This window comes from Dermacentor andersoni, chromosome 5, assembly GCF_023375885.2.
Source record: "Dermacentor andersoni chromosome 5, qqDerAnde1_hic_scaffold, whole genome shotgun sequence".
Classification (NCBI taxonomy): Eukaryota; Metazoa; Arthropoda; class Arachnida; order Ixodida; family Ixodidae; genus Dermacentor; species Dermacentor andersoni.
The window spans coordinates 85,753,676-85,774,358 of NC_092818.1; the positions used below are offsets into that span (position 1 = coordinate 85,753,676).

Consider the following 20,683-nt stretch of genomic DNA (forward strand, 5'->3'; position numbering starts at 1 on the left):
ACATGCCACTGTCTTGCAGGCTTTAGGAAATTTATTACACTCTACTGCAGATCCAATGACAAAGGCACTGCTGTCACATTGGTCACAAGAAACAATCTTTCCATTCCAGCAGAAATGCGTGAGCGTCAAATTCTAGCCATTCTGACAGATGCGATGCAATACTATTCAGGAACAAGTAATACACGCTAACACCTCAGGAAATACTTGAAACTGAAAAAAATTCTCAACCTTCTCATATCCTGCATCAACACAACATACCACCTTGCACACACACTTAAACTGAATTGAATGCAGCAATCTTAACACAAACTAAGCTTAGAGATAACGTAGCACTGAAGTGCAACGCAAACATTGAGATGGAACATATCAGTTAACTGCTGGCAAGTTAGATACACAAAGCGCTGTACAATATTAGAGCAAAAATTCTTTTCAGGCATTCAATAGGCAACCAAAACCCTCACATATTTACAACCTGAGTACACCCAGGAGGAATAACAGGAAAATAAGTGCTCACTGGAAAAGGAAAAGAGAAGAAGCTTCAGCATCCAAAGTTACCAGCTAAAAGAACCAAAGGCATATCATCACTAGCAACCATGACTTAAAATTTACCTATAACGAGCAGTGAAACCATGAGGACCATCAGTTGTCCCATTTTTGCACAGTTTGTTTGCTATACCAGACAACACTAAACAGCAGTCAAAGCCACCTGAAGCACACAAGCACAAGTGTAACAATAAATAAACTACATACAGCTAGCAATTATGCCTCACTTTTCCGATGGAGAATAATAAAAAACATGGGAGATGCAGATTAATGCACAGACCCTAAATAGGTTAGCATTCTCACATTACTGCAGCTTAGGTTCCTTAAGTGATCCTGACAGAAGAAACAACACAACCAAATCACGGTCAACTTGCAGCATCATGAAAACAGGTGGAAAACATGCTGTAAAGGGACAAGTGGTCATTATAGGTTTGTAAGAAGCCATCAGGAAATTGCAATTACAATTAACAGAAAAAAGAACAGCACATTTAATTAGAAGTGCCCATCATTCCCCACACACTACACTGCTTGCACACTGCAGACAAGCTTCCCACCATGAGCACCATCAGAGCAGCTACAGGGGAAAGAAAACATTCCAACAAATTGAATGACGTATCATCAGACCTCTGAAACCTAAATTTAAAAAAAAATTTCCTCTTTGCCATTCACTGGTAAAGTTGAGGCCTTGTTCTACACCTTCGTGAAGTGACAAAACATGTAAGATTTCTTTCCCTCTGACCACTGCCACAAATTTTTAAAAATTTTAAAACTAAATAAAATTAGTTCCCAAAATCCAGAAGCAACACCTATTCTCACGAGCTTAAAACTTAATGCGCACTGCCTCCAGGCAATCACAGACAACAGCAGTTTCGTGCATCAGGTGTGCTTGACAGCTATGCTGTTTCAACTATGCAACACGTGCAGCCAGTCGGCCAATGCGTGATCATGCAACTTCAGTGCTGCTCACAAGTTTGCACCAAACAATGTTCCCATGCCAGCATGTGCAGAAATGGCACGAAGCCAACAATGCATTGCACATCGAAACAGGGACAAGAAATTACAATAACTATTTCCCAGCTGCTAGTAACAGTGCACTGAGGCAGCACAGGCAAGCACCTCAAGATGTCAGTATATGTTACTTGTGTTCACACTGTGCATAAGGGTAGGTGATAAGGGTGATCGCCATAGCTTTGGCCAATCCTCTTAGCAGCCGTGACACAGGACCACTGCTGTACAAATTGATCCAATTATGACTTAAAGGGACACTAAATACGAATATCATGTTAAGCCAGACTGGTGTATTACGCTTACACAATATCAAATAGGCTGATCAAGCAAGAATGGACATAAAATTCAATGATGGTTGGCTTTGCAACTTGACATTCCTGTATTAGCTGCCCATGACACCATGGATCGCAATTTTCTAGGCACCAGTTAAGCAAATTAAGGATTGAATTGCATTCGAAAGCAAGCAGCTATTAAACCAAACAACTTCTGGGAACTCTCCAGGCACAAATGTGGCCGAAAAATGCACTAAAACCTTCAAATCTGTGTAATGTCACATTGACATTATGGGACCACATTTAGGTGCAAATACAGAAAAGATCAACATTGGTATTTATTTTGTCTGCTAATAATTAACTTTTTTTACATCAAATGAATGCAAATTTCTATGAGCAGCCTATCAGCATAATGCTTATTTATGTTTCTTTTTTAACGTCCCTTCAAAAGTGGTAGTGCATTGCAAAAGTGGGGGGAAAGGAGAAAAGAAAAACACAATGTTTCTCAGCCACAGAAAGCAATGCACAGTGGTAGTGGAAAGAATGCCGGTGAATTATTTCCCCCTCACACTGCACCTAAGAGGCAGCGACGGGAGTATCCCCGGCGCCCGCGGCCTCTCTCAGGAGCTGAGCGACCAAGTCGGCCAGTGGCTCAAAGGTGGACACAAAGCCCTGCCTGCTAAGGTGCAGGAAGTCGAACATGTCGTGGTAGCCTATGGTACCATCAGGACGCACCAGCCCTGGGTCCAAGTCCACCAGCTGAACCTGCGGTTGGCCCTTCAGAGCCTTGGCCAGGAGCTCGTTGATCTGGCGTCGCCGGTCGCGCTGCGAGTTTGGGTGCTGGCCGCAAGGTAGCAGCTTCTGCACACACACCCATTAAAAGTAAAAAAATCAAATTGTCGGTTTTAATGTCCCAAAGCAATGCACAGGCTACGAGAGACACTACAGTGGGGAGCTTGCGGATCACTTCAACTCCCTAGAACTCCCTAGAATGTGTGCCTAAATCTAAGCACATGAGCATTTCTCTAATACAATCCGGATTCTTAGTATACTTCAGCCCCTTTATCATCAGCATGTCCGTGTCTGTCTAAGCATCTCCCCCGACCTTCAATTAAAAATAACATTTTATCTCTGGTGCTGGGCAGAACAGAACCCATTTTCGAACCTATGTTCCTCAAGCACAGTTTCAGCACGCTGCACCACGAATGCCCACGGGAAGAGAGGGTTTGATGGTACCTTCCTTTCTAACCTCGACTGACTTTCTGCGAGCACACTCCACAGGCGCATGTCCGGCTCATAAAAGTAAGAACGCCCGCTTTTCTAGCTGACAATGGCTACCAAGTCTCACACCTGAAATAACCACCTATGCAATTGTGTCGCAGTTCATTCAGGGTGAGATATATTGAATGCTAATTCTACAGTGCCAGTGGGACAAAAGTGCCTGTTGGATAAAAGGCCACTTTTGGTGAAACTTTATTTTTAGCACCCAAAGGTGTGGAAGCTGTGGTCTGTGGGGAGCCGGTGGGACAAAACAGGCTGTGTTTAGTGAAGTTTTCTTTGTGGTGTACAAACATGTACACACTGTGGTCTGTTACACTGTGCACTGTTACACATGCATGTTTTAGTACAACTAACATTTTTAGTGTACTTCCCCCACTACAAATTGTAAATAAAGGTATCTTCAGCAATACAGTCTGTCGCTATATTGCTTGAATGTAAATGGATTAACATTGAGTCATCTGAGATTGGCTCTGCTGATTTTTTTTCTTTCTGCTACCACCGAAACGCAGCAACCACGGCCGAAAATCAGACGTGCAACTTTCCACATAATGCTATAGGCACTGAGCCACCACAAAGAGTAGACCTACTGAAACCTCTTAATTCATATTAAATAGATCTTCAAGCACGCTAGCATACACACAAAAGGTAACAGAAAAGCAGACAGGACAACGCTTCATTCAACTCAACATTTTCGCTGACTGCAAGGACTACATAAGCAGTTACAGAATTTCTTTGCGCATACGCAGCAGAATACAGATAGCACTTAAATAACAGACCCACTTGTGACAGAATGTGACTTGCAATACAAAAAGACAGGCAACTGCTAATTTTTAATATAGGCAAACTCCTTATTGTGCAAAATGATTATGGCTTCAATGACGCACACTACCCATCTTGTCTTGATATAGTATGATTCTACAAGCTCACCAATAAGTTGATCTTGATGTCTGAGAACAATCTCTGTTTCTTTGAAAACAAGACAGCAACAACATTTTTTGCAATTGTCAGCAAGATGTGAAGATCATGATGCTGTTAATGTGCGATGTTCTCTGATGCGATCGTTGATGCATCTTCCTAACCGTCCCACATACACATTACCACAAGAAATAATGACTAAGACACACAAGCATGAATTATCGTTCAGGGCTATAGTATGAGGGAGGGACACTTGGGAAAATGTAGTGTCAAAGTACCGCCAGAAAAACCTGGAAATACTTCAAATGGTAGATCCTGTTTGTGTCCAAAATTTGGGGAGGTAAAAAAAATTCTAATGGAGTGTAATGCTGGCCATAGTTTTGTGTTCAGAATTGGCACTGAGGATTTATATTATTCTATTCCACACGAAAGACAGATGGCCTGTGTAAAATAATGCATAACTGAGGATAATGATGAACTGCAATTTTGTGAGTCTACTGCTGTACTTTTATTTGTGGTCCACTTTTTGTCTCAGGGGAAGGAAACTTATACGTGCAGTGTTTGGGAATGCATGTTGGTTCATCAGTCGTACTTGTTCTTAGTGAAACTTTTCTTTGCAAATCGGGCAGGGAAATTGAATGTCACCCTAAATGCATTGCTAATCACATGTTTAAGTATGTAGAAGACTTTCTAACCTTCACACCGAATACAAATCACTCTCAAGAAGTAGTAAACGTCATAAAAGTGTTTAAAGAATGTAGTATGGGTCTAAACTTCATAACAGAGCCCCCAGAGAATATTCAATTGCAATTTCTAGATTTAGAAATAGTCCTTCTGAAATGTAGCGTGTGCTGGTGCTATAAACCCACCACCAGCATTGAACTTCAGGTCTGGTTCTTCTAAGCTGGTTAAAAGGGGAACAGTAAAAGTCTAGTTTTATGTCCACATTACAAAAGTATTGCTTTCACCTCTTGAATGTGAGCTTTAAGGGTCACATGCAAAAATTTCAAGATGCAGATTACCCTGAAGAAGTACCCACTCCCGTATACAAAGACATAGCAAAGGAAATAAAAGGTAAAAAAGAAAGAGAGAACAACCTCCAAAAAAAGCAAGTCAAGCAAGTGTAAAAAATTGGTACTCATTCGATATGTGCACAAAATGGCACATAAGTTGAAACAGGTTAGCATCATGTATAATATCTATGTGTTGTTTATTGCAAAGAATAAACTTTCCCGTGTGTGCTCATGTGTTAATAGAACCAAGGAATTGTCACTTTGTACTGCTAAAAATCCCCCCCCCCCCGCCCCCCCAATGCTTGGGCTGCGAAGTTGGGGGTATGGCCCTTACACAAGGCTCCGGTATCAGAGCCAGCAGTCGAAGAAGTGGGGGACGAAGTGACTCGCGAGCGCTAGCGCTGGTGTGAGGTTAGGCTGGGCGCTCTTGGGCGTGGCCGGCCAGGACTGGGGCTTGCTGGTATGGACTGAGCGACTGCGCCGTTCCCATATTGGCGCCCGTAACGGGGGGCCCCGGCTGCATTCCGGGATGAACCATGACCGTGGGAAAAGCGGGCGGTGCCCATTCCATGGCTAGTAGCGACGCCTGCCTGGCTTGGTGCATGACCATCTCTGCGGTGCGAGCTGAAGCTCTGGTGTACACTGAGAAGTGTTTCTGGTGGCTCCTCTTCTGTCACTGTCATCGGGGCTGGCATGGGATTTGGGGGCTTCGTGGTCTGCCATGCACTGCTGCAGCTCTCGGCGCCGTCATTGGAAAAGGACGCTACTGACGTGAGTGACATCAATGCGATGGTGTCTACATCAGCTCCATGAGTCGCTGCATCCCTCGGTGATGTAGTGTGAGGACTTCCACACAGTAGGCTCGAGAGGACGTGGTGAGTGGTGTCCGGTGTTCCAGTGAAATCGCGGGCGCTCGAGGCCAGTTGTCAACTGTAGTGGAAGCGGCACTCTTTGAGCAACGATCATGATAGCCTGCGATCTTCCCATCCTGTTACCTGCACACCTGTGGTGGCTGGCGCTCGTCTCTGTGCGGTGACAACAGTAACCATGCAGCTGCACCTTCGGGCTAACTGTTGCGTGCACTCCCCAGAACAAGGTCAGGGAAGAAGACCGGGCCAGGTGTGCCTCCAGGAATGGTTAAGGGCCTTCTGGCTCCTGCAAGACCTCGACAACACGGAGGTTCCACCACCTGGTCTACCGCTTCTTCGCGAAGCTTACGTCCGGGAAGCCAGCCAGGTTTAGGGCCTTCGGGTTTCCGGAAGACCTTGGCGACTTGAACACTGCCTGCTCCGCCGATCCTCATTCAGTGCAGCAGTTTTCAAGGTTTGCCCAGCGCCGGGAATGCAGTGCTGTCGCAGCAAGCCGCCGTGGGCCAGTGCCATGATCACCTTCGCAGAGGGAGGGGCAGCATGGGAATTGCAGTAAAACATGTTGTGGGGCTAGTTGGTGCAAAGTTGCAAGTAGCGCCTTGTCCTGTCTTTGTTCCTTCTTAGTGTGCTACCACTGTTGGCTCTTCATCTTTTGAAAACAGTATGAAACTCCGCCATCATCATCATCGGAGCCACCGGCATCGGAGCCAGCAGTCGAAGAAGTAGAGGACAAAGTGACTTGTGAGCGCGAGCGATGGATTGGGGCTCCGCTGGGTGCTCTTGGGTGCAGCTGGGCAGGACTGGGTCCTGCTGGTGTAGACTGGGGGACCGCGTCGTTCCCACAATATATAGTTACATACATAGAGACTACTTATATAGTATTAGCGTTCAATAAAAACTTTCCCTTGTTAGTGAAATGCTGTCCTGTCTGCTTTTCTGTTACTTTTTGTGTGTGTGCTGGTTCACTTCAAGACCTGTTCAATGGGCACTTTAACCAACCAGCCCAACCCGCCATATTGTCTCTATACTAAGGTAATTCATTTGCTCTGTGCCTTCATCAAATTAGCAGCTCAGGACTATGCCAATACAAATGGGGAAGAAATCAACAGAGCTAAATTTATTGATTCTCTCAGGGAATAGTTTTTTATAGCTGTTAGGAACTGATAATAAGCAAATACTGCCACATTTCCCACCTCTTATTGTTATGGCTGATGACGACAGAGAATTAAGTTGTGTGAGGACATAGAGCACGCTCAAGATAGGGGTAACTGAAGATCACTGGAAGCGGCCTTCATCCTCTCATCATCACCATCAGCCTATTTTATGTCCACTGCAGGACGAAGGCCTCTCCCTGCGATATCCAATTACCCCTGTTCTGCGCCAGCCAATTCAAACTAGAGTGCACGAATTTCCTAATTTCATCGCTCCACCTAGCCTTCTGCCGTCCTCGACTGCGTTTCCCTCCTCTTGGTACCCATTCTGTAACCCTAATGGTCCAACAGTTATCAAACCTGCGCATTACATGACCTGCCCAGCTCCATTTTTTTTCTCTTAATGTAAATTACAATATCGGCTATACCCGTTTGCTCTCTGATCCAAACCTCTCTCTCTTTGTTTCTTAACGTTGTGCCAAGCATTCTTCGTTTCATCGCTCTTTGCGCGGTCCTTAACTTGTTCTCAAGCTTCTTTGTCAGTCTCCCAAGTCTCTGCCCCATATGTCAGCACTGGTAAAATGCACTGATTGCACACCTTCCTTTTCAATGATAATGATAAGCTTCCAGTGAGGAGCTGACAATGTCTGCCATATGCGATCCAACCCATTTTTATTCTTCTGTTAATTTCCTTCTCATGATCAGGGCTCCCTGTGATTAGTTGATCTAGGTAAACGTACTCCTTCACAGACTCTAGAGGCTGACTGGCGGTCTTGAACTCTTGTTCCCTTGCCCGGCTATTCATCATTATCTTTGTCTTCTGCATATTAATCTTCAACCCCACTCTCACACTCTCTCTGTTAAGGTCCTCAATCATTTGTTGTAATTCGTCTGTAGTATTGCTGAATAGAACAATGTCATCAGCAAACCGGTTTGCCGAGATATTCGCCGTCGATCTTCACTCCTAAACCTTCCCAGTTTAATAGCTTCAATACTTCTTCCAAGCATGCAGTGAATAGCAGTGGAGAGGTTGTGTCTCCCTGTCTGACCTTTTTCTTCATAGGTATCTTCCTACTTTTCTTGTGTAGAATTAAGGTAGCTGTGGAACCTCTCTAGATATTTTCCAAGGTATTTACGTAAGCGGTCTGTGCTCATTGATTATGTAATGCCTCTACGACTGCTGGTATCTCTACTGAATCAAATGCCTTTTAGTAATCTATGAAAACCATATAGAGAGGCTTATTGTGCTCTGCAGATTTCTCTATTACCTGATTAATGACATGGATGTGATCCATTGTAGAGTACTTCTTCCTGAAGCCAGCCTGTTCCCTTGATTGACTCAAGTCCAGTGTTGCCCTTATTCTATTAGAGATTATTTTGGTGAATATTTTATATAATACTAGGAGTAAGCTAATGGGCCTATAATTTTTCAATTCTTTAACGTTTCCCTTTTTATGGATTAGTATAATGTTTGCATTATTCCCAGTTCTCTGGGACCGTGTGTATCGACTGCAAGGGTCCCAGTTCTCTGGGACCCTTGCAGTCGATACACACTTCGTATATAGAGCCGCCAGCTTTTCAAGCACTATGTCTCTTCCATCTTTGATTAAATCGACTGTTACTCCATTTTCTCCTGTCGCTCTTCCTCGTCTCATGTCTTGCAAGGCTCTTCTGACCTCACCGCTAGTTATAGGAGTTTCTGTATACTGTTCATTACTGTTTCTAATGGAGGCATCCCGACTCCTCTGGGTACTGTACCAGTCAGTATAGAATTCTCCTGCTGCTTTTACTATACCTTCGAGATTGCCGATGATGTTACCCTGCTTATCTTTCAATGCATACATCTTGGTTTGTCCTATGCCAAGTTTCCTTCACGCTGATTTCAGGCTGTGTCCATTTTTTACGGCTTCTTCGGTCTTTCTCATGTTATAGTTTCAAATATCACTTATTTCTGCCTTGTTGATCAGTCTTGACAGTTCTGCGAACTCTATCTTATCTCTTGAGTTGGATACTTTCATTCTTTGTTGTTTATTAGGGCCTTTGTTACTTGGGAGAGCTTGCCTACAGGTTGCCTTGGTGCCTTGCCTCCCACTTCATTTGCTGCCTCTGAAGCCAGCCTAGTTACGGTTTCATTTATTACCTTTATGTCATCTTCATCTCTCTGTTCTAAGGCTGCACATTTTTTTGCAAGTACCAGCATGAATTCCTCTGCTTTTACCCTTACTGCCTTTAGGCTGACCTGTTCCTTCTTCATCAATTTTACTCTTTCTCTCTTCAAACTGAGGTGAATCCTAGCCCTCACTAGCCTATGATCACTGCACTATGCTGGGATCGGCAGAAAGTATGAAATCAATTTCATTTATTGTTTCACCATTAGGGCTTTTCCAGGTTCGCTTTCTGTTGCTACACTTCCTGAAAAAGGTGTTCATTATTCGAAGCTTATTCCTTTCTGTAAGAGTGTAAGAGTGGGGTTGAAGATTAATATGCAGAAAGCAAAGATAATTATCAGTAGCCTGGCGAGGGAACAATATCGCCAGTCAGCCTCTAGAGTCTGTGAAGGAATATGTTTACCCAGGTCAATTACTCAAAGCGGACCCTGATCACGAGAAGAAAATTTACAGAAGAATAAAAATGGGTTGGCGTGCATATGGCAGACATTATCAGATCCTGAATGGAAGCTTACCATTACCACTAAAAAGAAAGTGCACAATCAGTGCATTCAAGCGGTGCTAACATATGGGGCGGAAACTTGGAGACTGACAAAGAAGCTCGAGAACAAGTTAAGGACCGCACAGGGCGACGGAACGAAGAATGTTAGGCATAGCATTGAGACACGAAGTGAGCAGTGTGGATCACAGAGCAAACGGGGATAGCCGATACAGTGTAGACCGTTTATAACGTAAGTCGAGGGAGTTGTAAAAAATCCAGGCTATAAGCAGTACCGCGTTATAACCAAAGCATGCTTTTTTTCGGTTTTTACCTATGCCAAACTGACCACCCACCTTTCAAACCCAATTTATAACATATTTCACTCACACACACATGCAACACAATTGCAACACAGCACAGAAACCAAGTTCTCCTGACAAGTGCGGCATCAGCGGAAGAACACTTATTTTCGTCTGGAGATTTTTTTTTTAGCAGCACTTTGAACAATTTCGTCCTCTACAAGGCTTAAGCACTGAAGCGCTTTCTCACTCAAACTGTTCTGTGCGCAGTAAATCTTCACTTTGCTGAGGTATTCCAAAGAGTCTTTGCACGGGACATCTGGCTCTGGCGTCGGGTCGGCATCGTCGTCCGACTCATCTTCGGTTGCAAGATCCACGCTACCGCGCACCGCTACAACGATCACATCATCCGTGCTTGCTTCCCCGCAGACAGGAAGCATCGACATATTCTTGGAAGGTGTCTGTGGCGGAAACAAACTTGCTTTTAACGAGGCTGGACCACACGTCGTCGCTGTTGAGTCTCATCGGCAACGTTGTCGCTCAGCTCATCGGCGTCAAGAGCCTCTGCATTGTGCACAAAGCCTGCTTTGTTGAAGCACTTGCTTATTGTAGTGGCTTTTACCTGCCACCACGAAGCGGCAACCATATCAATCGCACCCCTTAAATTCACTTTAAGAGGCTGCTGCTGCTGCATGCTCAGCAAAACTCTTTCACAGACGCGTCTTTTGTAAAGTGTTTTTTACGGTTGTGATGACACTTTGGTCGAGCTGCTGACATTTTGCAGTCGTATTGGCAGGCAGAAATTTAACTTTACTGCAGTCAACTTTGGCTTGATGTTGTGGGCTGTGCAATTGCCGACAACGAACATGACCCATCGCTTCTCTGACCCTATGTATTCATCAAACTTGCAAAGACAGCTTGTGAACATGTCTTGCATCATTCCCGCTTTTTTGTTGGATTTGTATGTCACTGGCAGGCACTCTCGTTTTTTTAAAGCAAGGTTGCCTCACTGGTTTTCCCATGACAAACAGGCGACGCTTGTCGCTTCCATTCATGTTAGCGCAGAACAACACAGTTATGCACTCTTTTGAGGCCTCGCGGCCAGAGCAGGCTTCGCCTCTCAGCGCAAGAGTGCGGTTGGCCAGAAGGTTATAAAATACGCCAGCTTCGTCGGCATTGTATACGTCTCTGTCTGTATATGTGGACAGCATGGTTTCCAAATTTAACCGAAGCCAGACTTCGATGGACTTGTCATTGACATCACCGCTTTCACCACACACCACTTTGCAGCTGATGCCATGGCGATCCTTGAATTGCTGGATCTCTCCATTAGGTGGGTTGAAGTTGTCATGGCCTAAAACAGCACCAAGGGACTTGGCTTTTTGTTGGAGCATGGGGCCACTCACTGGTATGCTCTGAGCCCTAACTTCACGGAACCATCTGAAGAGTGCTGCGTCCATGTCTTCGTACTTCAAAGTACGTATTCTCTTCCGTGACAGGGAAGACAAATCTTGCTGCAGTTGCTGCCGCAATTTGTCCTTGTTCTTGTATATGGTCGACACAGTTGTGTCGGAAACGCCGTATTTGGCCGCCACTGATGCCTTCTTCAGCCCACTTTGTATGTCCCTTATAACGCATTCCTTCATCTCCAGCGATAAGGCAAGCCTCTTTCTCACACCGCTTGAAGACGCTGCCGACGCCATGGTGACAAAAGCCCAACAACACACGTGCACAGAGGACAACTACGACACGACGAGCTCACGACGAGCACACACCAAATGCAACAAAGAGACTAAAAAAAGGGAGTGTGTTGTCGCCGCTATGGCTTCTACCTCGCACTCCGCGCAGTGCGCACCCTAATTGGACGCTGCTATAGTGACGAGAACACTCACCCGCCTTCCTCTAAAGTCTCCTGCCGTTCTCCTCTTCTTTGTTTTGCTTTTCGCCGCTGGTCTCCACGTGCGCGCCCACACACCCCTTTCTCCGCGTTTGCGTGCCTGGCAACCGTGCGGCCGTGTGGGCCGTGCTCAACGCCTCAGAGGAAAGGCCTTGCTCTCTGCGCTGATTTCATGGTCGCGCGCTTAAAGGAACCACTCTATAACCAGTATTCTGCTTTGTGCGCCTACACAATAAACGGTCCGCCTACACATTGAGTTCTATGGGAGATATATCGGTGGTCAAAAAACCCACGCTATAACTGGTCCCGTGCTAAAAGCGGTTACGTTATAAGTGGTCTGCACTGTATTCTAATTCACATTAAGAGAAAGAAATGGAGCTGGGCAGGTGATGTAATGCATAGATTAGAAACCAGTGGAAAAGGTTACAGAATGTGTGCCAAGAGAAGGGAAACACAGTCAAGGACGGCAGAAGACTAGGTGGTGAGGTGATGAAAATAAGAATTCGCAGGGGCAAGTTGGAATCGTTTGGCACAGGACAGGGGTAATTTGAGATCGCAGGGCGAGGCCTTTGTCCTGCAATGGACATAAAATTGGCTGATGATGATGAATATAAAGAAATGCCTTCGAGTTCGTAAATGAATGTCAATGTGTTGCAAGGAAGCTTATTGTACAAGGGCAGTACTTTTAGAACGTCTGCAGCGAAGAGCACTATTCTATGTGCCTATCTCATGCCCCGCATCGGTCATGATGCCTGCACCTGGGATGTCCTCTTGTTCCATTTTTACTGTAATTGCAACTTCTATAGCCTTTTCGGGCAATAAAATGAGGCAGAACCCATCTCATGATCACTGTTGATGGTAATGCATTAGGAACAAATTAATATACCTACACAATGTATTGTCAATGTCAAAACGAGTTAGTATGCATGAGGCATGTACTGCAGCAGGACTCCTCGTTTGCGCTTCCGTAAGAACACTCAACGCCATCAGGTGCCGGTGCCCTGCAGCCTGCACGTGGCCTCCACGATGCATGGCGCGCTGGTGCATGAGAGCATTGAGAAATGTGTTGTGTGGCCACCAGGCTCCTCTCACTCTGCTTTCTCGACATGCTGCACCATCTAATAGCACTGCCTAGAAGTCCACACCTGGCCTCCAAGACAAGAAGCACGGCCTAAGAATGCTAACGCACTAAAAAGGGTTTGAATTTGTGAAATGACTACAAAGCTCATCATAATATGGTACTGTGACTGCCATGATTAAAATTTTAGATAATAGAGAGTTTCTTTGTACAAGTCACTTTCATTGGATGTGGCTACTCTACAATGTTTGTGGAAAACAATGCTGTGTGTGCAGTGACCTTCTGTCTCTGCCTGTCTTTGTAACGACCCCCCCCCCCCCCACTACCGGCAGTGAGGATTGTGGGCAGTCCCAGCAGATCTGCAACGATTCGACATGGTTTGCTAGACTCCCACTCTTTTGTTGGCCATAAAACATCTCCTCAATTTTCCAGGTCTTTTCAACTCGCCGCCTTCCTTCTTGCTAGCTTCAACAAAACACAGATGGCATTTCTCTGCTTCTTGACATCCTTTTCTTTTTGCAATAATACTAGTCTACTTTCTGTCCCCGAGCAATGAATACGCGCGTTTTCTTTCTCCATCAAAACCAACCTTCAGCAATGAGCACATCTGTAAAGAGCTGACAGGCTAGTTGCCTGCCTTTCACATACAAGGGGGCAATGGAGGCACAACTGGCTCTGAAAATCAAGGTAGCAGCAGCTGGTACAGGTAAATGCCAGAAAGATGTAGAACAAGCGACAATGTCATGTCCCCCATGGGGGGTCTGCATAACCAAACTTGTTCTGCAGAAATTTTTAACGCAGAAGAAGTATCATGAAAGGGAAAATTGGCAAGCACTTCAAACTATGACCTGCAAAACCAAACTATCAGAGGAACCCAAAAGGGCTTATTTGATAGCTTTGTGCCGTTTTCGGGTAAATGCCAACTACTATCTAGTTTGTGAAGCTTCCTCAGACTTGAGAATTTCCACGGAAACCATTTGGCACTTATTGTACTTCTGAGTTGCTCAAAATTATAACTGGCCCTATCAAATGCTAGCCTTTCATACAGCTCAAATGGTGAGGTGACTGCCCCAAAATGGCAGAGATGCTGGATTTGACAAAAGTGTCAGGACAAGTGTTTCTTCACTTGTGAAGCTTTCTTTCTAAGGAACCTATACAGGTTTCCTTTGTAGCTTTGTGCCACTTTCAGCTGGATGTCAACTTCTCCTTTTGTGGCAATTTGTCTTCCTCTGGTGCGAGTGTCCTTCTACATGTAAAGTTACCAGCAAATCTATCACGCAGGGAGATTTGAGCAGTCCCTCTTTGCACAATAATAAAAAAAGTGAGACTTTTAACACTAATATGCTTATTTTGCTACCAAATGCGTAAACATCCATAATGTAATAAAAGAGCCTAGGGCAGCCATCAAATACATATGCCAGCTAGATACGGCAGGCCGCATGTCAATTCTTTGATGTCATGCTGTGATGGCAGTCCACATGCTTTAGAGACTAACATACCACAGCAAGTTATCACTCACCAAGACGACTACTTGCGCTTCAGGAAGGCGAGACTTGATAGCAGTTGTGCAAGTCACTATTCCTGCCGAAACATCTTCAGGAGAACTTGCGTTATCATTGGAGCCCACAGAGAGCACAACAACCTGAAGAAAACAATGAATTGGTAACCTCAGTGAATATAACATTAGGAATGCGAACTGAGCAAGTTGATATGTATTCATCTTGTGATTTGTGCAGCACTCACAAAAAAATTTGATGACAATTACAGCCTACTTTCATTCCCTAGCTGTTGTGTACAGTGTTCAATGACTGAAACATGATGCTCAGACCACACGGTGGCCAGCACTTTTTGCTCCACTAAAGTGCACTGGTTGGTCACTGGGGGACCAAATGCAGTCGCAATGTGTCACAAAGGACCTTGCATTCATCGTATACCACAAATAATCAGTTTGGTGGCCCCAGCATTCAGTGGTGGTGCAAAAGGCGTTGGCAGTTACGTGCTTCGAGTATCTCATTTCAATCACTGAGCTCTGTACAAGCCTGCTTCTTGCTTTGTGTTTCGTTTTTATGCTTTGATACTGAATTTTTTATATCTTTTCCTTGTGCTTTTCTTACGTCAATAATTGTTGTTGCAATAGTATTCAGCATTGATTTAGACACAGTGAAGGTCTTGGATGGCAAGGATAAAGGCAGTACATTGTCTGCCTGACTAAGGCAGACAAGGCAGGATACAGCCGCAATTTTCGCACGTCGACGCCTGAAGGACCACTGTCCAGATCATTTTGCAAGCATGCAGCTACACGCCAACTTTCAAGCCAACATACGTACCCGTCATGCGGGGTTGGTGCACAGTGTCAAGCTTGACAGACTTTCGGAATCTACCAGACCATACCAGCCGTACAACAGACAAACTACGGTGTACAACCTTTCTTCGCACAGTGTCGACCCAGCCGAGGCCTCGGTCCTGGAGCTAGGTCTGAATTTCAATGTTGCACCTGCACCTGACGTCCGAAAGGTTGTGTGTGCAGTGGAATGCGCGGTTAACCAAGTTGACCCGTCCCGCCGTGACGAGGCTCGCACCCGCGCTATTGGTGTCCTTTCTGGTCTGCACTGGAGGAAGTTTGCTTCCCCTCTTTCTGCTGAGGAACGAAAAGCTGTCAAGCAACTTCAGCCGAACACTGGAATCGTGATTCTTCCTGCTGACAAGAGGAATGCAACAGTGCTAATTGACACGGCTGTCTACAAAAACAAGATGTTGGCTCTGCTTAATGACCAGGACACCTACGTCCGGCTCACTCGGGACTCGACCTTGAAGGTTCAGAGGGACTTCCAGACTCTCCTGGCTGACACGTTCTGCTTCGTAGCTCCCGAGCACAAGTCTTTGTATTTCAAGCTTCTCTGTCATAACGGTGCTGCACCTGCACTTTATGGCTTGCCGAAGGTTCAAAAGCCTAACATCCCCCACATCCAATTGTCGACTACATGCGCTCCCCTCTCTACAAATTGTCCGCATATCTGCACCAGCTTCTGGCTCCACTCATTGGGAAAAGCTCCACGCACGTGAGCAACTCCTGTGACTTTATTGAAAAAGTTCGTGATGTGTCTCTAGACGACGACGAGGTGATGGTTTCGTTCGACGTGGTGTCTCTGTTTACCTCAATTCCGAATGACATGGCTGTGGAAGCATGCACTTCTGCTCTGGAATCTGACAGGACTTTGCCAAACAGGTCACCCATTGACGTTCCCAACCTTAAGAGGCTCCTCTGTTTTTGCCTTGGAAACACGTACTTCTGTTTCGACAAGGTCTTCCACAGGCAAGTCCACGGTACGGCAATGGGTGCATTCGTCTCTGTTACTGCTGCCCATCTTACGATGGAACGTTTCGAAAGGCGTGCTCTCGCGTCCTTCAGTCCTAGGCCAAAAGTTTTTCTGCACTATGTGGACAGCTGTTTTTGTCTGATTCAGCACAGTGCTTTGGATTCGTTCAATGCGCATCTAAACAGTCAGGAAAAGGCCATCCAATTCACAGTTGAGACAGAGGTTGACAGCAGACTCCCTTCTTTAGACGTACTTGTCACCAGACGCGATGGACGGCTCTCATTCAGCGTATACCGTAAGGACACACACACTGGCCACTACCTGAACTTTCAATCCGTTCATCCTGACGCTCACAAAAGGTCAGTTGCTGCCTCACTGGTCAACCGTACGAACCGCATTTGCACCACAGCGAAAGTCGTTCCACTTATTTGGACCACGTGGGAGGTGATATCTCGGCAAGCAGCTATCCCACATCCTTTTTGATTGCTGTGGAACGTCGTCTGTCCATCCAGCTCATCCGGCTAATCCCCGACCAAGATAGTGTGCTGCCATACCTTATGTTCCAGGGATAAGCGAAACCTTGTCTCGCATTTTACGCAGTTATGATGTTGAGGTGGCACACGTGCCCGTGTGTAAGCTGAGGCAAGCACTCATTGGCGGTAAGGACAGGCTTCCGAGAGAATCGTTTCCTGGCGTGGTCTATAAGATACCCTGCACAGATTGCGACTACGCATACATCGCTGAATCGGGCAACTTCAAACAGAGACTGAGGCAGCATCAGAAAGATGTCGAAAGAAAACATACAGTTTCGAATGCCCTTGCCGAGCACACGGATGCAATGGGCCGCAAGACTGACTGGGATCGCTCGAGAGTTATCAGCCAAGAAAGAAACCTGAAATCACGGCTGTATCTGGAATCGCTGGAGATACAAAAAACACATCACACGCTCAATCGAAATGAGGGAACCCTCCCCCCGTCATACACGTGCTGCTTACGTCACGTTCTGAAGTTCCATGAACCTTCCATCATCCCATTGTGAACAAGGTTTCCGTAGCGAAGCCGAAACGTCTTTTAGATTTATTAATTTTTTAGCACTTCTGTTGGTCGGTGTCCATCGTTTTGTTACTTCATGCTTCATCCCGACCAGATGGGCTTCCGTCGAACCCTCAATTTCTACAACAATCACTGTACAACTTTCTAAGTAGAAACAGTTTAGGATCAACAGAGTAATATGAACACGAAAAAAGCTTTATATATACACAAGCACAATATGAAACGGACTTAAAATAATTTTACATAAAACACACAAGAAACTAATTAGCACAATGTCAATCAGAAAGGGAAAGCAAATACTTTTTCATAGCACTTTTAAAGCAGTTTAATGATCTGAAGTTTTGCACAATAGTGATCGTGTTAGGATGTGCATTTACGAAGGATGGGACTAAGTATGCTAATTGTTTTCTACCGTAGTTGGTCCTGTAAAACGGAACTCTAATATGGTCATGCCTGAAATTTTATTGGGTGTAACTTGAGAGGTGGTTTTGATAAAAAAATTAGTGAATTTTTCTCGAGTTCGCTTCGTATGTATATAGCGAGCTTAAGTTCGTACAGTTGATTAATTTTTAAAATTGCATGTTTTATGAAAAAAGGTGCCGTGTGATCGTGGGGTCCAAGGTTCTCAACACAGCGAACTGCTTGTTTTTGGAGACATATCAATTGATCCAAGTTTGATATGTAGTCCCCGATACCAGCAGGCAATAACTAAGATGGGACTGAATTAAAGCATAATACAGACGGAGTTTCAACCAAGTAGGAACAAGGTATCTAATCTTAAACAATATCCCTATTGACCTACAAATGCTAGAATGAATCTTCGTTACATGAGGTGTAAAACTCGGGTTCTCATCAAAAAGTACACCTAAAAATTTAAAAGCTGAAGTCCACTCGATTACACAACTATCGAACTTTACACAAAAAGCACAGTCATCAGGCCTATTTATAGGCTTAAAAACCACATATTTAGTTTTATTGACGTTTAACTGTAGGTGGTTCGCTGATGACCAAACTAAAAGTTGATCTAACCAATTATTAGCTGTAACTTCTAGCACTCGTAGACTGTCACCTGAGAAAAACAAACTTGTGTCGTCAGCACACAAGACTATATCTGGAGTAAGCGGTATGTTTACAATATTGTTTACGTATAGAATAAAGAACAATGGACCCAAAATTGACCCTTGAGGAACACCGAGTGCAATTTCTTTCTTTTGCGAACAAAACCCATTATAACATGTGTATTGCTGTCTGGTAGTGAAGTAACCTTGAATCAGTTTTAGGGCCACTCCGTGAACTCCGTAGTATGACAGTTTATTAAATAGGATGGTGTTTTCAATGGAGTCGAAAGCTTTTCTAATATCCAGGAAAAGACCAACTGTATACGGTTTGTTCTCGATGTTACTGAGGAGCTTTTCTTTGATCTTAACAAATGCCATTTCAGTAGATCTGTGTTCACGGAAGCCAAACTGTTGGTCCACAAGGGCGTGGTTTTTATCTAGAAATTTAGTTAGTCTGCACTTTACGAGTCGTTCCAACACTTTTGAGAAAAGAGGTAGCATGGATATCGGTCTATAATTATTTAAATCAGCGGTAGAGCCTCCCTTATGCAATACAATCACTTTGGCAATTTTCATTGAATCGGGAAAAATTCCATTTGCAAAAGCACTGTTACAGATATGGCATAATGGAACCGAGACAAGATCAGCAACAGATATGATTGGTGCTGCTTTTATGTCATCAGTCCCTGTTGCAGTATCTTTTTTTAAAGCCTTAAGAACGGAACACACTTCCATTTCAGTGCAAGGTGATAGGAAGATAGAATTGGAAGTTTCGCAGTTTAGAAATTTTTCAGATGCCAGCAATGAACCACTAGAGTGGGATGACCCACCACCAAGTAAAAAATGATTGTTGAATTTATTGGCCAAGGAAGTTTCACTGTATTCAGTGTCACCAAACGTTAGAGTATTCGGGTTTGTTTTAAACTGGGTTCCTTTTAACCTGCGAACTGCATTCCATAATTTCTTTGGATTGTTTGATACCGTAGAAAACATGTTCATAATACCTGTTCCTTGACTATGTCTATTTTTGCAGTGCTTTAGGCGCTACTGTTTTTACACTCATGCCATTTCATAATCCTTTTCTCATTGTGTCACATATTGTAAGCGCTTTATCTCTCACCCCCTTATGCAATACCCTACAAGGGCCTTTAATAGAAAACAAATGATGGTGAATTCATGGTACACCACAGCTAACAAAAAGAAGAAACAAAAGATGGAGGAGACAACTTCGGCCTTATAAAGCGATTCAGAACCTCAATATGGAAAGCACACAACGATTAGTTCTCTCGCTCTCTCTATCCCCAACAAACACTGACACTTCAGGCTTGATATCAACCACAGATTGCACAGGCCACAACATAAAGCGGCGCTTTCCGAGAACCAAGAGCACCAGAAATTCATTTTAGTGAGACTACGCTCGTTGGCCGAAAAGAGTAAGTACATAAAAAAAAATTACTCCGTACCTTTGCTTTCACGTTGTCGAGCTCTCCGTTTTCAATTCTCCAGAGTACATTCTCAATTCGGTCTTCGGGAATGCCAAAGTTTAAGCAGTGCAAGGGCGCGAAGTAGTTTTCCCACACCTTTAAATACAAGCAGAATAGGCATTTCAATTCTCTGAATAAAATATGAACTTCTCAACGGCATACACAAGCAAATATGCGTCGATTCAGAAAGCTTGCCTCAGACTGCTGAAGGAATGCTACCGTGTAGTCGCCAAGCACGACGACGTCCGGTTCTTTTTCTGTCCCTTCTGCTAAGAATAATTTGTGCTGTGAAGAAAGGAAAAACAAGGTTAAAGCGATCGATGACACACTCATAATGAAAACGTCGTTTACTCTGAAACCAAGCACGTCAGCACGTTGGCTGAAATCGTGACGACGCCCCAGCATTCAGCTTGGCAAAAGACGGCACAAAAAATGAGCGATGACTAGCACGCGGGTTCCGTCAAGCTGTCTTAATGATCAATTAAGACAACCACGCCTGTTCAACAAACTTACCAAGCACAACCACCGGTCATCACCGTCAACATTCACGCCGGGAGCAGGCACCACACAACTCATGTTCGATTAGGTTCTTTGGCAAAAGACTAAGCACTTTGCGATTCACAGCCGTGTGTGCATATTCACTTTAACCTGCAGCACAAGTTATAAGCAGTATGGCCACTTCTACACCGTCAGCGATATTTTTTGGATGCTACAAAAGTTGTGTTTACATGCACAGCTTTTTCAATGTTGCTGCATGGGACCGCCCATGATATGAAGGATCTGATGAACTAGCTTT

The 20,683-nt window shown here is 44.6% G+C and overlaps 1 protein-coding gene across 1 annotated transcript; it reads right to left on the reverse strand.

Moving 5' to 3' along the window:
• Nucleotides 1–13: 13 nt before the first annotated feature.
• Paf-AHalpha (Platelet-activating factor acetylhydrolase alpha) lies at nt 14–20,657 on the reverse strand. The gene is made up of 5 exons (XM_050178131.2): nt 20,401–20,657; nt 20,083–20,172; nt 19,867–19,983; nt 14,495–14,617; nt 14–2,684 (listed from the first exon to the last, which is right to left on the reverse strand). Exons 1-5 carry the CDS (start codon nt 20,461–20,463, stop codon nt 2,400–2,402), a joined length of 678 nt encoding a protein of 225 aa, XP_050034088.1. The 5' UTR covers nt 20,464–20,657; the 3' UTR covers nt 14–2,399.
• Nucleotides 20,658–20,683: the final 26 nt, after the last annotated feature.

Excerpts from the sequence above, each read along its gene's own strand:
- Paf-AHalpha (XM_050178131.2), bottom strand. The coding sequence starts at position 20,463 with ATGAGTTGTGTGGTGCCTGCTCCCGGCGTGAATGTTGACGGTGATGAC. Across the intron at positions 20,173-20,400 it reads ATGACCGGTGGTTGTGCTTG|CACAAATTATTCTTAGCAGA; the intron begins GTAAGTTTGTTG and ends CTTTCTTCACAG. Across the intron at positions 2,685-14,494 it reads AAGCGCAAGTAGTCGTCTTG|AAGCTGCTACCTTGCGGCCA; the intron begins GTGAGTGATAAC and ends GTGTGTGTGCAG.